General features: G+C 39.8%; 1 protein-coding gene and 1 long non-coding RNA gene across 2 annotated transcripts; one reads left to right on the top strand and one right to left on the bottom strand.

Annotated features, from left to right (window-relative positions):
• Positions 1 to 1,574: 1,574 nt before the first annotated feature.
• On the top strand, positions 1,575 to 2,005 carry LOC125374769. Its single transcript, XR_007218748.1, has 2 exons — positions 1,575 to 1,775; positions 1,810 to 2,005. It is a non-coding gene; the product is annotated as an uncharacterized LOC125374769 (long non-coding RNA).
• A 1,506-nt stretch (positions 2,006 to 3,511) lies between these two features.
• On the bottom strand, positions 3,512 to 17,770 carry LOC124112070 (cyclin-dependent-like kinase 5). Its single transcript, XM_048386267.1, has 11 exons — positions 17,679 to 17,770; positions 15,888 to 15,976; positions 15,578 to 15,645; positions 14,339 to 14,456; positions 11,956 to 12,051; positions 11,019 to 11,093; positions 10,074 to 10,170; positions 8,905 to 8,974; positions 7,774 to 7,834; positions 5,365 to 5,445; positions 3,512 to 4,380 (listed from the first exon to the last, which is right to left on the bottom strand). Exons 1-11 carry the CDS (start codon positions 17,713 to 17,715, stop codon positions 4,282 to 4,284), a joined length of 891 nt encoding a protein of 296 aa, XP_048242224.1. The 5' UTR covers positions 17,716 to 17,770; the 3' UTR covers positions 3,512 to 4,281.
• Between the last annotated feature and the right edge of the window lie 158 nt (positions 17,771 to 17,928).

Here is a 17,928-nt window from a genome sequence, read left to right as displayed (position 1 = left end):
GTGTCTATTGTAAACATGTATTAAGGCGATTAATTTGTTTTAATTATTTGTGCTTGCAAGTGAAAATTTGAGCATATTTGAATTTATTTCTTGTTTTTAGAAACCAAGGTGAAAATTAAGGTGCCGTTTTCGCTTTAGGGGAGCTTCCATTTTCGCTAATCGGTGCCTTTTTCGCTCGGTGCCGTTTTAGCTATAACCCAGCGATACGACTGACAGACGTCTAATTAACATTATCGGATATAACCTCCACATGTTTGTTTGTTTGTTTGATGTTTAACGCCGCACTCAGCAATAGTTCAGCTATATGACGGCAACATGAATATCGAATTTATTGTATATCCGTTTTTCATTAATAACAGTAAACAAAGGACTAGTTGGTTGGTTTGTTGTTTAACGCCGCACTCAGCAATATTCCAGCTATATGACGGCGATCTGTAAATAAACGAGTCTGGACCAGACAATCCGATGATTGACATCATGAGGATCTATCCACGCAATTGGGATACAATGAAATGTATCAACCAGTCAGCGAGGCTGACCACCCGACTCCCGATCCCGTCAGTCGCCTCTTACAACAAGCATAGTCGCCTTTTAAGGCAAGCATGGGTTGCTGAAGACCTATTCTACCCCTTTGGAAGAGCCAGGTGGCCAACTTGACCGAGATTTCTCGAATAAGAATCAAGACAAACATCTAGCTTCAAGTCACATATTTATCATACAATACATTACAAATTTACAAACATCCACGTGTGTACCAGCATATGAAATGTACAACATAATGATACGCGTTTCACATACAGATTGACAGTTATAACAAGATCAGTAGCACAAATACTCATCATCCACAATTGTCAAAACAAACAAATTTGTACACCAAAATCATAACATCTCTCAATTACTTCAGAAAACAGGCCATTTCCTTAAAACATTCAGCGTTTCTTTTGGTATGTCATGACTAAACCATATAAATGCATGGCATTAATATAATACATTATTATAACATTATATTATCATTAGAAAGAAGCGACGTCATCCTGATTGTTCTTTAAGCGGGTTAAGTCTGATACGTTGGTGTGTTACAATATCCCTGTGATTTTATGTTCCGATGTGATATTGGAACGTCTCAGTAACATCATGTAAAATCCGTGGCGGTCGGGTAGCCTAGTGGTTAAAGCGTTCGCTCGTCACGCCATGCCGAAGACCCAGGTTTGATTCCCGACATGGGTACAATGTGTGAAGTCCATTTCTGGTGTGCCCCGCCGTGATATTCCTGGAATATTGCTAAAAGCTGCGTAAAACCATACTCACTCACTCATGTAAAATCCAACGACAAATGTCTTCTTCATACTTCAGTGGCGCAAACATACAACATTCATATGTGTAGCCCTGTGAGTGTACCACTAAAAACTCCCAAGAGACGCTGAAAAATCTCAACTCTTTTAAGAACCACTCTTTCAAGGATATGTACACCGGCAACAGATATTTTACGCCTGTTTCCAAAGGTTCATGGAAAGTATGTTTGGAACATGAAATTGTTGATAAAGCATGTTTCATATTTGTCTTCCGGTTTAAATAAGATAAATCACTATCCCTCTGGTTCTTTTTTATATAAAATCCTCATCCTCGGGATAAATTCTTTGGGGCTAACATCCTCTTTTTAGATGAGGGCCGTGAAGCTCATAAAAACCTTTGGACTCTTTCATCCCACATATCACCCATAAATCATAACCACCTTTTCGTGTCATCGTTTCTTGCTTTCTACAGACACAACATAGGTTACATCTGTATGCATTCACCGACACAACATAGGTTACATCTGTATGCATTCACCTAAGTAGGGAGAGTGTGTCAAAGAATATACTTACCAATGTACAACAACTTCCAACCAGTTGGTCCAACTCTTCCTTGAACAAGGCTTTGTCTCAATATATGTGAAAAAAGATTCACAAATATCATAAATATAATAAATTAATGTTCAATTTTATATCATGATAGATGACAACATTTAACAATGAAAACATGTTTACTCAACTTCAGTGATGCCATCAGCTGGGCTGGGCTTGGTTTGATATCACCTTGAACAGTATTTCACTTATATGGCCAATATAACTTCAAGTGTCTTTGCAGAAACCTTTCAGGATTGTAGCATAATATTGCCTTGCCTTGATCTTCACATGAAACCATGTATTATAAGGGCTTTGAGTTAATGGGTAATATTGTGTTCTTAAACCTATTAATTTTGAGTATTATCAAATGTATGGATTTAATGCATTTTCTTAAATGACAGCTAAATTGTTTTAAATGAAATGTTATGACATTTGGCTATAAACTGAAGGGTTATCAATGATTAGATATTATTGATCTTAAGATTGTGGGTGCTTGCTTTCTGAAGTCCCCTTATCTTGAACCCCCTTTTCTTGAATTCCTATATCTTGAACCCCCTTATCTTGAGCCCCCATATCTTGAACCCTGTTATCTCGAATCCCCTTATCTTAAACCTCCTTATCTTGAACCCCCTTGTCTTGAATTCCTATATCTTGAACCCCCTTATCTTGAGCCCCCTTATCTTGAACCCCCTTTTCTTGAATTCCTATATCGCCAACCCCCTTATCTTGAGCCCCCTAATCTTGAAACCCCCTTATCTCGAATTCCTATATCATGAACCCCCTTATCTTGAACGTACCGATACCTCGAACCTATTCTCCGGTCCCGACTGCCTCACTATATAAACAAGGGACTGACAAAATAATTAAGGAACCGAAAGAAATTTGTTTCTTGTTGCCTTAAAAACAGAATTTGGTTCAATACAATCAACTGTTCATTCATCAGGAATAGCACGTGATGACTAGATATCAAGTTGCAAGAAGATAATGTGTGAAAACTATCAGGCCAACAAAACATCCATCCATTAAAAAAACAGGAATAAATACATGAAATAAAAAAATCATTCTGATTAATAAATAGCCATTTTGTTCAATACAGAATCACATGACAGATGGTAGGCTGACTTGTACCAGTGTGTTGGTTTTAAAGTCGTCAGTTTGAACAGTATTTCAGTTGTATCCCGGTATATCAGCTTAGTATGGGAGGATGGTACAAAGACGAGCACATCATCTATCTCGTGTTACAGCAAACCTGAAATGATGTGGACCACATGTATATGAATGTTAAGTAAATGTTGGCCACGAACAGGACATCCAGTAACAATACCACAACATAACGATCTGGTCTGTGAGTTGGGGTATGGCTGGCTCAGTCGTCTGAGGCACTGCAATTACCTGTGCATGGTTGTGTCCTTTGGGTATGCCAAAAGCCTATGATTGTGGGTTCAAATCCTGGTCCATCCTGATAATGTTTCTAAGTTTGTTAGCACCAAACTCATGCTCCTGGGTGTCAGCAAAGTGGTAAACATCAGACCTGCATCACATCAGGCTTTCCTCCCATAGTAAGCTGATATAACTGGAATACTGGTTCTATAATGAGTGAATGAGTGAGTATGGTTTTACACCGCTTTATGCAATATTTCAGCAATATCAGGGCAAGGGACACCAGAATTTGGCTTCACACATTTTACCCATATGGGAATCAAACCCGGGTCTTCGACTAATGATCAAACGCTTTAACCACTAGACTGCCCCTGTCTACACTGCCTAGTGGTTCAAGGGTTGCTTGTTACGCCGAAGACCCGGGTTTGATTCCCGACATGGGTACAATGTGTGAAGCCCATTTCTGGTGTCTGTGATATTGCTGGGATTATTGCTAAAAGCGACGTAAAACCTCACTCACTTACTGACTGGACAGTGTCAGCTGGCATGAAAGCTGAATGTGTCTCAGGTCAGAGTATTTAGCACTCACTCTGTTCATGGTGCAAAATCATGGATTCAAACCTACGAACACCAGATCCTGACATGGCTAAGGGACGCCATCCTGCACAGAGATTTGTCAACCCTAAAAGAATGCATCTTCTGTTCAAGTCCTTTCTCTCCTCACAAAGACTTTTTAGCATGGACAGACCTTTTCAATATTTGTATATAAAAATAACTGAAACAGCATCTCTAACTAAAACAAATGATATGTTTATGACGTGTGACCAGAGTTCCTTTCATTACCCCACGTATTGAAGATGTTTGACTTCATCGTGTTCTTTTGGCCTTCCTAATGAGGGTAACATAGGAAATCTGTCCCATTATGCCATGAGGTTTCCGACAGGAGTGAGTTCAACCCCAAATTGCAATTTGGAGACTGATGCTTTCAAGATTCATGTCTTCACGCCATGATGGTTCATCCCTGTTTGATGGCTGGACTGAGATCTGCGAAATAGCTGTGTAGAAGGCCTTCCTCGGCAGAGATCCGGCCGGCAGGGTTGCATACGAGAAGACACTGTGAGTAAATGCAAAAATTGTTAACCATGTGAATCTCAAATATATGTACCGTATTCAACGTAATAAGCGCCCAGCTCTAACAACCCCCCCCGGCAATATTTGCCAATACATTAGCTAGTGCACAATCCCAATTAGCACCCTTACCTTGATCAATGTACACAAGATTTATTTATTCATGTATAATACGCACTCGTGTGTTATATGCACCCTTAATTATGGGCAATAAATTTCTTGAATAATATATCTATCGTGTTTAATATGCACAGATTCTCCTTTTATATAATTTCAGGCTGTCAGCATAAACCACGAAATTTACAATCTTTCAACTGTTTTTTTCTCACCAAAATTATATTCTAATAAGAGCCCCTACGTCTAATTTTAAAAGTCCTGGGCACTTATTACGTCGAATACAGTAGCATGAATCTTAAGATTCATACTAATATCTATCCATCATGTAGTTACTTTATCAAAACGACCATATTTTTTTATTTTAATGGTGTGATGTGGTGTTTATTTAGAGATGCCAACCCTCTTCATCTTCCCAAGGCAAGGGAGTTAACTGACTATAAAACTCCTGTTTCCACCCTTGCCGAACTAGGCTGGAATTATGGAGTTATATTTTGGCTGGACTAACGAATCTGTGCATAGTCCAATCAAAATCCCATAGCGAAATCGACATCCGATTCATAAACTTCTGTGCAGACGATTGCAGAAATGTCAGGGCATATTTTTCAAATCTTTTAATGTTTTTAATCATGTGCTCAACTGGTTTGATGCATTTTGCGTGGGGGCGGTCGGATAGCCTAGTGGTTAAAGCCTTCGCTCGTCACGCTGAACACCCGGGTTTGATTCCCGACATGGGTACAATGTGTGAAGCCCATTTCTGGTGTCCCCTGCCGTGATATTGCTAGATCATTGCTGAAAGCGGCGTAAAACCAAACTCACTCACTCTGAAGTTTACTGAGGTGAGTTGCGGACTTACCTGTAAAAGATCTCTGCCCTTAGCATTGAGTTTGGGGACCACCTGCTGCCATGTGGTGGAGACGTGATACATAGGGAATGGCTGCAAGCAGAAACAGTGAGTGAGTGAGTCAAGAGACACACTGCTTTATGTGATGGATAAAACACGTCCAAGGGTTTATATGATATTTAAAACCTGCATCCACAGGATAAAACCAAGGAACATCAGACCCAAGGTATTATCCCAAGGGTATGTGTTTTAAATATCATAAAAACCCGCGGGAAGTGTTTTTATCTAACTTATAAAACGAAAAAGAAAAAGCATTTATCAACATTTTTTCAAACATTCTTTCCATGAACCTTAGGAAACGGGCGTAAAATATCTCTTGCTGGCGTACAGTACTAAAAAAGAGAGTCTGCGTATGAATTAATCACGACCAGTTCTGTCAATTTTATTTTGACGTAAAAAACACGCACAATTTCATTGGGATTTTTTATCGGTAAATGTTACTCACGGAAAATTCTCAGTGAATGTGTACTTCAACATAAATGTCATATGTCTATCACTGTTAGGACCTGTACTTGCCAATGATATGATTTATTGGACAATTAGATTTCAAACAAGGGCGCTTACTTGACTTAGCTTGCCATATTCGGGTGTGTCCATATTACGATTAATGTAGAACAGTAGGAAGCTTATAATACCAGCAGTGCATAGATCTTTTGGATTTGGTGACTTTAGATACTGATGGAAAGACAATCAACTGGAGTTGCATGTCATACAATTTGGTTACACTGTGTGAAGAAATAAAGATGTTGTAACACTTTTGATACAATGTATACATTTTTGAAACAGCAACGTCATCACAGTGCGGCACTGAGCAGTATGCAGGCTGACTGACGTCCAGGCACCATGAGGGTTAAAAGCATTGTGATTTATCAGCGCCTTGTAGTCTAGTGGTTCACTAACTTGGCTATAGATACGAAGGTTGTTGTGTGATCGATAATCGGGAACATAAAGAAAACATTTGTAATTTGATTTTCCATTTCATTACAGTGTGTTCAAATGTGAAATAGATTTCTAGCTAGAAACATTAATATGTTACAATCTAAATGGAAGTTGTATTGATAAAATTCCCGCGATATAATAAAAAATCTACAGTCATGGATTATTTTTTCAAACCCAGATTATTAACTTTCAGTTCAACAAGCAATGTGTTCCAGTTCAACGTTATAGTCTCATGTAAATCAATCAATCTCTTCAAAACAAGAAGTGCTACTGCTCCACCTAGATCTGAGGACATCCGATTCACGTCAGAAGTGTCCGAAAAAAATACTGCCTGCCACCTGCCCGTGGCTGGTAACTTTTCTGTCGGGCTGTAAGAAAGAAATTTTCTCCAGCTGCCTGACTGTCTGGCAGATAATTTTAAGACTACTTACGTATTCAATTTTATTATAACTCCTTGTAGATTCTCAAGAAATTGTTTGCATTATTTCAGATGAATCAAGACAGTATTACATCTCTAAGTTTTTGCGATATTTCAATATTTATAATATTCTGAATGCGGGCAGGCAACATTTATTGGTCACATGCTCGACTGTCTTGTTCGGTTTTAAAATTATTTCAAACACTGCGTCAGAACGACCCTTCACAAACTTTGACCGACCAATGCAGTGACTTTTAGGAAGTCAACATTATCCAATCAGAAACAACCTTCTCAAGCTATATGGCACTAATTTTGAAATGGTGACTCAAACTCCAGCACTGAAATTTATTGTGACAAAGCTCTTGATTCAAAATTTGAAAACTGAACAAAAGGATATCTAATAGTGAGTGTGAGTGAGTTGGGTTTAACGCCGCTTTTAACAGTATTCCAGTTATATCGCGGCGTGTCAGCTTAATGTGGGAGGAAAGCCCGAAGTGATGCAGGTCTTAGACGTTTACCACTTCGGTGAAACCCACGAGCACGGGTATGGTGCTGACAAACCTAGAAACATAATCGGGGCGAACCGGGATTCGAACCCACAATCATAGGTTTCTGGCATGCCCAAGGGATGCAACTCTGCACAGCGAATCGCGACAACTGGGCAACCCGTGCCCCCAGAAATCTAATAGATTGCGAGATTGTACAGCAGTATTTCCACAGGCTATGAAATGTCTCCCTTCTAAATATTTATCCCATTGAAGCAAGAGATGGACGATGTTTAGCAGAATCAGTTGCACAGCCCATAATAATCCTCAAAATGGCCTATGTTGACTTCTTCGAGGTTACATGATTAGAAAACACGTTTGGATTTTCACTTTCTCGATCTCTTAAGCGATGCTCTGATTGGTCGGGGTGAGTTGTAATGGGACGTCATCAGATCTTGGTGTAGCAGTAATGGGCACTACAGTTGTAGTTGCTAAATGTGTGGCCTATCATCTGCCTACCCTGTAGTTAGGCAGCTGTGTCATCTGTGGCCAGGTCTCCTCTGTCGGTGTTCCCAGTAATCTAGGTCAAGGTCAAGGACTGCATATTCCACAGTGGACTACAATGCACTTGGGTCCTACCTATCTTCCCGAGGCAAGTGTTGCCGAACTAGGCTGGAATTAGGGAGTTATATTTCGGCTGGACTAACGAGCCTATGCATAGTCCAATCAAAATCATGTAACGAAATCTACATCCATTCGGTCAACTGCAGGATTCGCAAAGGATGTGTACCGCCAACTCGCCGTCAACAGATAATTTGCAAATCATTTCAATGTTTTTAATCAAGGTGCTTATGTGTTTGATGCAATTCACGAAGTAAGACCCATTTTATTACAACATAGATCTTGATTATCAATTACATTGTCTTGACAGGGCGCCGCCATTTTGTTTGATGCAAATGCAAGTGGTATGAGAGTTGGAATCTGATTTGTTAAAAGGAGGGACATAGAAGGGACATAACCCGTAATCGACACAGGTGGAGCTACTATCGAGACCAGAAATTCCAGCCTAGTACGGTAAGGGTGGAAACCAGGCTGTTAGTCAGTTAACTACCTTGCCTCGGGAAGATGGGTCCTACCAGGTGGGTTTTAACTGATGGAACAGAAACAGCTCTGCAAACTTTTCTTATATAACACAAATATTGATATTTCTATACAATATTACCCGTGAAGATCCGGGTTAGAACAGGTCTTCAGCAACCCATACTTGCTGCAAAAGACGACTATGCTAAAAATAAGAGGCGACTAACAGGATTGGGTGGTCAGGCTTGCTGACTTGGTTGATGCATGTCATTGCATCCCAATTGTGTGGATCGATGCTTATGATATCAATCACTGGATTGTCTGGTCCAGACTCGATTATTTACCGACCGCCTTCATAGAGCTGGAATATTACTGAGTGTGGCATTAAACAAAAAACAAACAAACAAATCATACTCTCATCCAACATCATTGATGTGGCAACCAATCTGATGTTATAAAAATGTCAGGAATATTAAGTCACCACTTACAACCAGCATAGGTTGGTGAGGACAAATTCTATGACTATAAAGATTGCTGCACTTGCAAAAAACCATCGCAGATCAAGGATACTTGAAGATTCTCTTCAGTTGATCTTCATCATCATTTCCTGGGAAGAGCGGCCGACCAGCATTCGCCAACTCTGGAATTGAGTCATATGATGGATAAGTCAGTGATGAGCGACTGAGGGGTATGCTTTCATGTAATTTGAGCAATATTCCAGCCATATTTCAGCAATATCCCAATGGTGGACTGTCCTCCAAGAATGGGCTTCACATAAGCAAGTGAACAAGACAATCCTGACACATCCCAGCAACCCAGAAATAAAAAAATGGAAGATGAAATTTATTGATGAAATGAACAGTTTTTTTAAGAAATATTACAACACTGAAATACAGTATATGTGACCAACCAGGAGAAAAAGAGACCTTATGGGTACTAGGATACAATTGTGCTATGACGTCATAACGACGTTTGACGTCAACATACTTCAGTGAAGATCGAAATGGGTGATGTCATGTATCTCTGTACTAAATATGAATTGAAGCTTGTGATTTGTATAATGGTGTTCCAAAGATGCTGTAGTTTTAAAATATAATGAAAGGTCAAAATGTGATTTTTCACCCAGGAGGTCCCTTGTCTCATGGTGGGTCACATATAACAAATAGAATACTCCAACTGTCAGGCAGGTAGCAGGTTGTCTCATTACATGAATATTATCATTTATACTCTACTCTTGACAGTAGACTCTTTTCCTGGTATTTGGAAAGAAAATATGACTATACTCTACTTAACACATCAATAATGAACCAAAAGACTTTATTATTAACTGCCAAGTTTGTTTGTTTATTGTTTAACACAGCACTCAGCAATATTCCAGCTATATGACGGCGGTCTGTAAATGATCGAGTCTGGACCAGACAATCCGGTGATTAACAGTCAAGTCAGCGATACCTGCATTATTACCTACGAGGGCAAACATATCGGGGTACATAAAAATCATATGTGCCCAAGGGTCATATCACGTCATGAGACAACAGTGTATTGTTTCCGTCATCCGGAAGGCATTGTTGACGTCATTTAAATCTCATTGTGACATGAGGTCGGAATGACTTCATACTAGAAACGACATCATAGCTGAAGATTGTTGACGTCATTCGACAAATCGTGATTTCGCTGCTGTTGCGGCTTGTATGACATGACATGAACACGAATATAATATCCTCTATATACCTACTCACCTGCAAATATACATCCCGCAGACCACATGTCGATTGATGTTGAGTACATCTTGGCCCCAAACAGTACATCAGGAGGTCGGTACCACAACGTAACAACCTGGGGTTAAACAATCAGTGAATTAGTTCCAACAAGTCAGGGGTAGATTTAACAACACATTTGTATGTAGCCAGCAGGGCAAGTTGCTCCTTTCACATTACTGACCCTTCTCCAAACTAACTGGCTCAAAACAAACTCTTGGAGGCCTGGCTGAGTTACCCCATGTTACCCAGGGAGCTCCGAAAATTTTAAAACTACTCAACCCCAAAATGTCATTTTCTGCAGTCTGAGATTAAATCTTGGCTTCCATTTGCCTCATTTTGTGGCGATTTTATGAGCAATAAAGATGTTGTTGTACATTACAAAATGGCTTCTGGTTCTTTCATTCATTGATCTTTGAGTTTACCATTCATATGACCTCATCCCCCCTAAATATTTTCTTATCAAAATCTCAATCTCACCATTTTATGTTTCAGCTACCTGAAGTGATTACAGGTGAGGTGAAATGGGGTATAATGCTGTGTTTAAGATTATCGCATTGATACAGCAAAGTGTATGTGTCTGCTGCCACTAGTCAGGAATAACGCAGGTTTTATGGTGCTTACCCACTGATATACCATGCTGCAGTTAAATATAGATACCTCACTCAGACACAGTATACTGACTCCCAGCCGACCAGTCCTGTAAATAACTTAATCTGGCCCAGATAATCCAGAGATTGACATCATGAGCATTGATCAATGCATCTGGGATACGACGACATGCATCAACCAAGTCACTGAGCCTAAACACCCGATCTTGCTAATCATCCTGTACGAGAAGACCAATTTTAACCAGATTATCTCTAGGTCTAAGACAAGCAATATCTCATGATGGAGCTAGTACTGGATGCTGAAGATAGGTCCTACCTCTGCAGAGTAGAACCGAACTGGAATTCCAAAAGCTCTTGCTAAACCAAAATCTGCCAACTTCAGCTCACCATTCTGAAACAAACAGGTACACATCCAGGTAAACATCCAGGTAAATACCAACAGTGTGGTACAAGGAAAAAGATAGACAACCTGTATTTATATAAAAAAAACTGAAAAACAACTTGATTCAAATTTTGATTCAGTGCTAAATGAGTCAGTTTGTTCCAGAAAATAGAACTGTGGACAGACTTATTAATTTTAAAATATTGATAACATTTTTGGTGAGGCATTCATGATGTTTGTTTTTGTTTTTTTGTTTGACACTGAACTCAGCAATATTCCAGCTATATTATGGCGGTCTGTAAATAATCGAGTCTCTACCAGACAATCCAGTGATTGACATCATGGGCATTGATCCACCCAATTGGAATACGATGACTTACATCAACCAAGTCAGCGAACCTGACCACCCGATCCCGTAAGTCACCGGTTAAAACAAGCATAGTCGCCTTTTACGGCAAGCATGGGTTGCTGAAGACCTGTTCTACCCCAGATTTTCACAGAACTAGTAAGCTTTTAACAGTATTACAGTTATATCACGGCATGTCAGCTTAATGTGGGAGGAAAGCCCAAAGTGATGCAGGTATCAGACGTTTACCACTTCGGTGAAACCCACGAGGATGGGTATGGTGCAGACAAACCTAGAAACATAATCGGATGAACCGGGATTCGAACCCACAATCATAGGTTTCTGGCGTGCCCAAGGGACGCAACTCTGCACAGCGAATCACGGCGCCTTAGACTACTGGGCCACCCGTGCCCCCTTCACAGAACTAGGCATTCATGATAACAGAGTACTATGGTAATTATGTGTGACAGAGCTGAGTATCAGCACCCTTTCTGCTGACAAGGTGGGTGTAGCTAGTTTCTTCACCTTGTTAATGAGCAGGTTCTGTGGTTTGAGATCTCGATGAAGGACATTGTTGCTGTGACAGAAAGCCAGGCCTCGCAGCAGCTGGTACATGAACGACTGAAAACAGACAACGACACAATAACCAACTTCATTAAACTAGACGTAAATAAATAAAGCACCAATAAATATCCACATATGTTTATTAATACCATTATCATACCTCCATGTCAGAATGATGAGATCTGATTGGTTCACATGATCTTGATAAGATACTGTGTAGCCCGCTTGGGAGGGAATAAATTTCTGAAAATAAATTCCTTATACCCCGCCACAAAGGAAAAGATTTAAAAGATGAAAAGACATGTCTACAAAGCCAGGCAGCGGTAAAGGACTTTCATACGAAGGTGTACCAGTCTCTGATTGGACCATCCATATGTGTGATAGTCCAGTCCTATTTAGAACAGGAAAGTGGGCTTGATGTGGCAAGGATGGAAACAAGACTTTGATAAAAAAGCTAGTGGATGCTCTTGCCTCGGGACGATGCCACTGATAGTGCCCAGAGGAACCATGAGTTTGGATTGCTGAATGGTGTATTTTACAAAACGATATTGCATGAAAACCTTTCACTGCCTCTCAGTATGTAGCATTACACAAATTTCTCAGTCACTTCAAGACTTGATTGTCAGGGTGTTAACTGGTCAGTGTGGGCTCCTCAGGGATTTATGTCGACCTGCTAAGATGATATTCTGCACCAAGGCTGCAGCAAGTGTCATGAAAATTTTTCAAATTGTTAAAATTCATGTCATCAAAGTTATAACTCATGGTATGGTTTGGTCAAGGTGACTTGCATTCAGTGACAGCAGGACCATCTTCCCGAGGCAAGAGTGTAAACTGACTTTTCAAGTCCAGTTTCAACCCTTGCCGAACTAGCCTGGAATTCCTGGGCTCGATCATAGTGCCACCAGTGGCTATTACGAGCTATGTCCATTCTATGCATCTCCCATATGTACCAATCAGATTCCACCTCTCGTATCATATGCATTTGTTTCAAACAAAATGGTGGCGCCCAGTCAAGACGATATGATCAACCATCAAGATCTATTTTGTGATAAAACGGTTCTTACTTCGCGAAGTACATCAAATCACATGAAAAGATTAGGAAAATATCTGTTGACAACGAGTTGGCGATGCACATGCTTTGCAAATCCTGCAATCGACCGAACTCTGCATGACAGTTTACGAACCGGATTTCGATTCCGGTGCGTGATTTTGATTGGACTATGCAAAGACTCATTAGTCTAGCCAAAATGTAACTCCATAATCCCAGCCTAGTTCGGCAAGGGTGGAAACTGGTCTTTCATAGTCAGTTAACTCTCTTGCCTCCGGAAGATGCAGCAGGACCAACAAAAAGGAAAAGTGTAAGGGCTGGGACAAGTCCAAACTTACGACCCGGGTACTCGACCCCCTACTACCCGACCCAACCCAGATACCCAATGTATGTCTCAAGAGTTGGCTACATAATGTCTGATTGGGAATTGTTTTACTGGAGCCCTGGCAAATGCTATTTACGTACACATATAAAGTGATCAGATCATGCATACACTGAAGTCGACTGATGTCATATCTTTACTTAAACGTATAAAAGTCAGAAACAATGTGTGCACAGTCAGAAAGAAATGCAAACATAAGCAACTATATGTCACGTGTCTAAACACAGGTCCGGGCAGTCCTGTGGGTACAGCGTCCTACTCAGGACCCATCCGACCGGAGTACCCGAGTTACTCGTCCCCACCTTAAAATATGTTAATGTTAGTTACACATTCTAGCAATGAATAAAAAAAAATCGAAATTTTTAACACAATTTCGAAACTATTCTCAAAATGCCTGCAAAGTAGGGATGGGTACTGGATGTTTAAAGTATATACACAATATTTTTACTATTCACAAGGCTGTATTGCGATACATATCACAATATATTGTATAATTCAAAATTTTGAATTCAGAAGTAATTTAAAACATCAATGCAGGAATTGAAGTTCATAAATGGAACAAAACAAGATGCTGGAACAGCATAATGTTTATTACTCTTTCAATAAATACACACGGATGCACACTACGGGACAGTGATGACTTGGTGTTACACCACTGCCACAGAAGAACTCCATTTTGAAATTACGGAAACATTTCGAAGATACATGTATTTGGCAAGTGTATAACATTAACCACATGATAAAAATTGGTATTTTAAATCAACCGATATACAGAGCATTTAAACATGATATTGTGATACTTATCGTGGAAAGAATGAACCTCAATTTACCAATATACCGGTAATATCCTCATCCTTACTGCTAAGGACACTTAATTTGGAATCTGATAATAAATCCTAAATAAATGGCTGTACCTTGACTGTGTCAGGATCGATCTCCCCGTTACAGCTGTCGAAGTATTTCTTCAGGTCCTGGTCACAGTACTCGAAAACCAGCGTCAACTTCTTCTCGCTGTGCAGCACATCATGTAATCTGTAACGCACATGTGACACCTTACTGTTCACTGCTGTGTCAAATACATCCAGTATTGTGAACAGGATCTCTGATAAGGGAGTGAGTGAGTTGGGTTGAACGCCACTTTTAACAGTATTACAGTTATATCGCAGCGTGTCAGCTTAATGTAGGAGGAAAGCCTGAAGTGATGCAGGTCTGATGTTTACCACTTCGGTGAAACCCACGAGCACAGGTATGGTGCTGACAAACCTGGAAACATAATCAGGGCGAACCAGGATTCAAACCCACAATCATAGGTTTCTGGCGTGCCCAAGGGACGCCACTCTGCACCGCGAATAGCGGCGCCTTAGACAACTGGGCCACCCGTGCCCCATCTGTGATTAACAACTCCCCCATGTATATATCCAGATTAGAATTGGTCTTTAGCAACCTATGTTTGTTGTAAGAGGCGACTAACAGGATCGGGTGGTCAGGCTTGCTGACTTGTTCGATGCATGTCATCATATCCCAATTGCATGGATCGATGCTCATGATGTCAATCACTGGCCTGTCTGGTGCAGACTAGATTATTTACAGACCACGTCATGTTGATTGAATATTGCTGAGTGCAGCGTTAAACAACAAACTTGACTCATGGTAAGTGGAGAAGGTGTCAACAAGCTTGAAGGCAAATGACAAGACAAAGGCTGTAGGCCTATCGGTGCGCATTGGGTTGTGTCGGCCTTTGACAAAGTGTTTAATGGGTGGCGTCAGTCTGGACTGCTGGAGTGGTCAATGATGCCTAGTTTGACACAAGAGGGTAGAACTCTTGACCACAGCAGTGATAACTCACCGGATGCCTAGTGTGTAATTCCTATTCTTTGAATGACATTGTTATATACTTGTTACAACTGCTGCTCAATAAACCGTGTTTTTGTTTATATTCAAGTTGGTATTTCCGCTATCCTAAATGTGCAGTAAGACTGTCTTATTGTTGATAGTCATTTTGGAGCCATAAATGCGAAGTTTCATGAATGCAAACAAAGACCGCTTGCATTTTTCGCATTTAATTCACGCTCATGTTAATTTCAAGGTTTAAAGTAGTTTAGAAATGGATTAATGACTTCTTGAACAGTGGGGACAGTCTATGTGCAACCCACCTGACAATGTTCTTGTGCTTCAATTCTTTCAACAGGCAGATTTCCCGCAAAGCAGAGCTTGGAACACCCTGGGCAGAAAAAACAACAACACATGGTACAAGTCAACACGTTTTCTAGAGCTCAATTGATTATAAAACGACTGTATTTACTTCACATCTATTCATAATGTAGCTTATTTCTTATTTTTGCACAAATAACCTCTTTCATATACACAGTATGTGATCTGGTATTGCTTACCTTGGAACTGAACCAATGTCATACAAGATAGAATGGTAATGGAGAGATAACTAACTGATCTTCATAGACTAACCTCATCATCATCATCAAGACGCACTCTCTTCAGGGCAACTATTTCATGCGTCTCTCTGTTCTTTGCCTTGAAAACAGTTCCATATGTCCCTGAAAAAGAGAAAAGCAATTAGTGGGATTTTTTACTCTAACTGTCATGAATCAGGAGTGAGACAAAAGCTCATAACAGAAAATATAAAATATTAAACCATAACTGTTTACAAATATGACAGTTTCATGAAAGTGATGTTACATATTCCATCCATTTAATGCTGGAGAGAACACATCCATCCATCCATCCATCCATCCATGTGGTTTGGGTGCTAAGGCCTGGGTTTGTTTATTGCATGATGCACCATGATGCAACTGTGTGTTTTTTAGCTCATCTTCTCGAGGCAAGGGAGTTAACTGACTATACAAGTATTGTTTCCACCCTTGCCGAACTAGGCTGGAATTAGGGAGTTAAATTTTGTCTGGACTAACGAGTCTATGCACATGATGCATAGTTCAATCAAAATCGTGTAATGAAATCGACATCCGGTTTGTAAACTGGCATGCAGAGTTCAGTCGATGGCAGGATTTGCAAAGCGTGTGCACCGACAACAGATATTTCCAAATCTTTTCATGTTTTTAATCAAGGTGCTCACATGATTTGATGCACTTTGTGCGGTAAGAACTGTTTGTTGCAAAAAAGATCTTGATCATCGATCAGATCATCTTCACTTGGTAAACACTATTTTACTTTAAGCAATGTAAGTGATATGAGTGATTGAATCTGGTTGGTCAATAGGAGGGAGAGACATAACTCATAATAGCCACTGGTGGAGCTACGATCAAGCCCAGAAATTCCAGCCTACTTTGGCAAGGGTGGATACAGTACTTTTACAGTCAATTAACTCCCTTGACACGATAAGATGGGACTTAGCTAAGTCAGTCAAACGTTGCAAGATTAAGTCTGACAAACAAACATAAACTCTAATCATATCATATTTCATATTTTTTTCACACTGCCACTATATACATGATATATGTATTACATTCAAGAGGAGGTAATTCACAAGCCTACATAGGAATCGAGGGAATGTATCTTCCTGGGTAAATATGAAATGAAAAGTTTGAAATAATGTCTTATGTTGGTCATTAACAAGAAGTTATGGCATGTCTAACATGTACAGAAACTGATAACTCAAGGAAAATATTTCTAACAATATTTGTAATCACACATCAAAGTTTTAACACTCAACTGCAATCTCAGTCATAGAATAAATCGAATACAGTAAACTACGGTTATAACGAACTCAAAGGGACTACTATTTTTAGTTCGTTATAACCGTAGTTCGTTATAAGCATATATAAAGCATAACCACAGCAAATAGTCGGGACTAAAAAGTAAGTTCGTTATATCCGTCAGTTCGTTATAAGCGTATTCGTTATAACCGTAGTTTACTGTAGTAGAGATGAGATTAATGATATGTAACATACAAGCATGGGCAGGTTTTCGTGTATCGTAACTTCTGACAAAACAGACTATGGGCTCGGCTTGTCGGCATATTAAGGATTTCCTGACAGATCCTTCGAAGGCAACACTGTGTCTAAAACTTCAGCACTAAATGATTTTCAGGGACCGCTATGTATATTGTATGACCCTGTGTTGATCTGCCGGTGTCTAAACTTCTATTTTGACGTCTGACTTCAACAACTGAATCAGCTTCGACCCAAATCTGGATCTGCTGCTGCACAAAGAACGGTCGTTTTGAAAAACTGTTTAATTTTCAGTTCATGTCCAGCGATATAAATAAATGAGGTAGCATACCTTCTCCGATTTTCTCGAGTTTTTCATATTTTTGCATTGTTTTGACGGCGACTTGACACTTTCGTGAGAATTCCGGAAGCAACAAACCGGAACTAGCAATTTACAAAACATAAATTCAGTGCTAAGATAGGCCAGGAGCAGTTCGCCCATATCTATCATCTTTGAAAGAAAGGTAAACATTCCGTTAATATCTTAAAGAGTATAAATGATATTAAGGTTTATAAAATAAAAATAAAATTAATTTATGACC

This window comes from Haliotis rufescens, unplaced genomic scaffold (genome assembly GCF_023055435.1).
Source record: "Haliotis rufescens isolate VD_foot unplaced genomic scaffold, xgHalRufe1.0.p SCAF_10, whole genome shotgun sequence".
In the NCBI taxonomy this organism is placed as follows: Eukaryota; Metazoa; Mollusca; class Gastropoda; order Lepetellida; family Haliotidae; genus Haliotis; species Haliotis rufescens.
The sequence above is the reverse complement of the archived record's forward strand: the minus strand, read 5'-3'. Positions and strand labels throughout refer to the sequence as shown.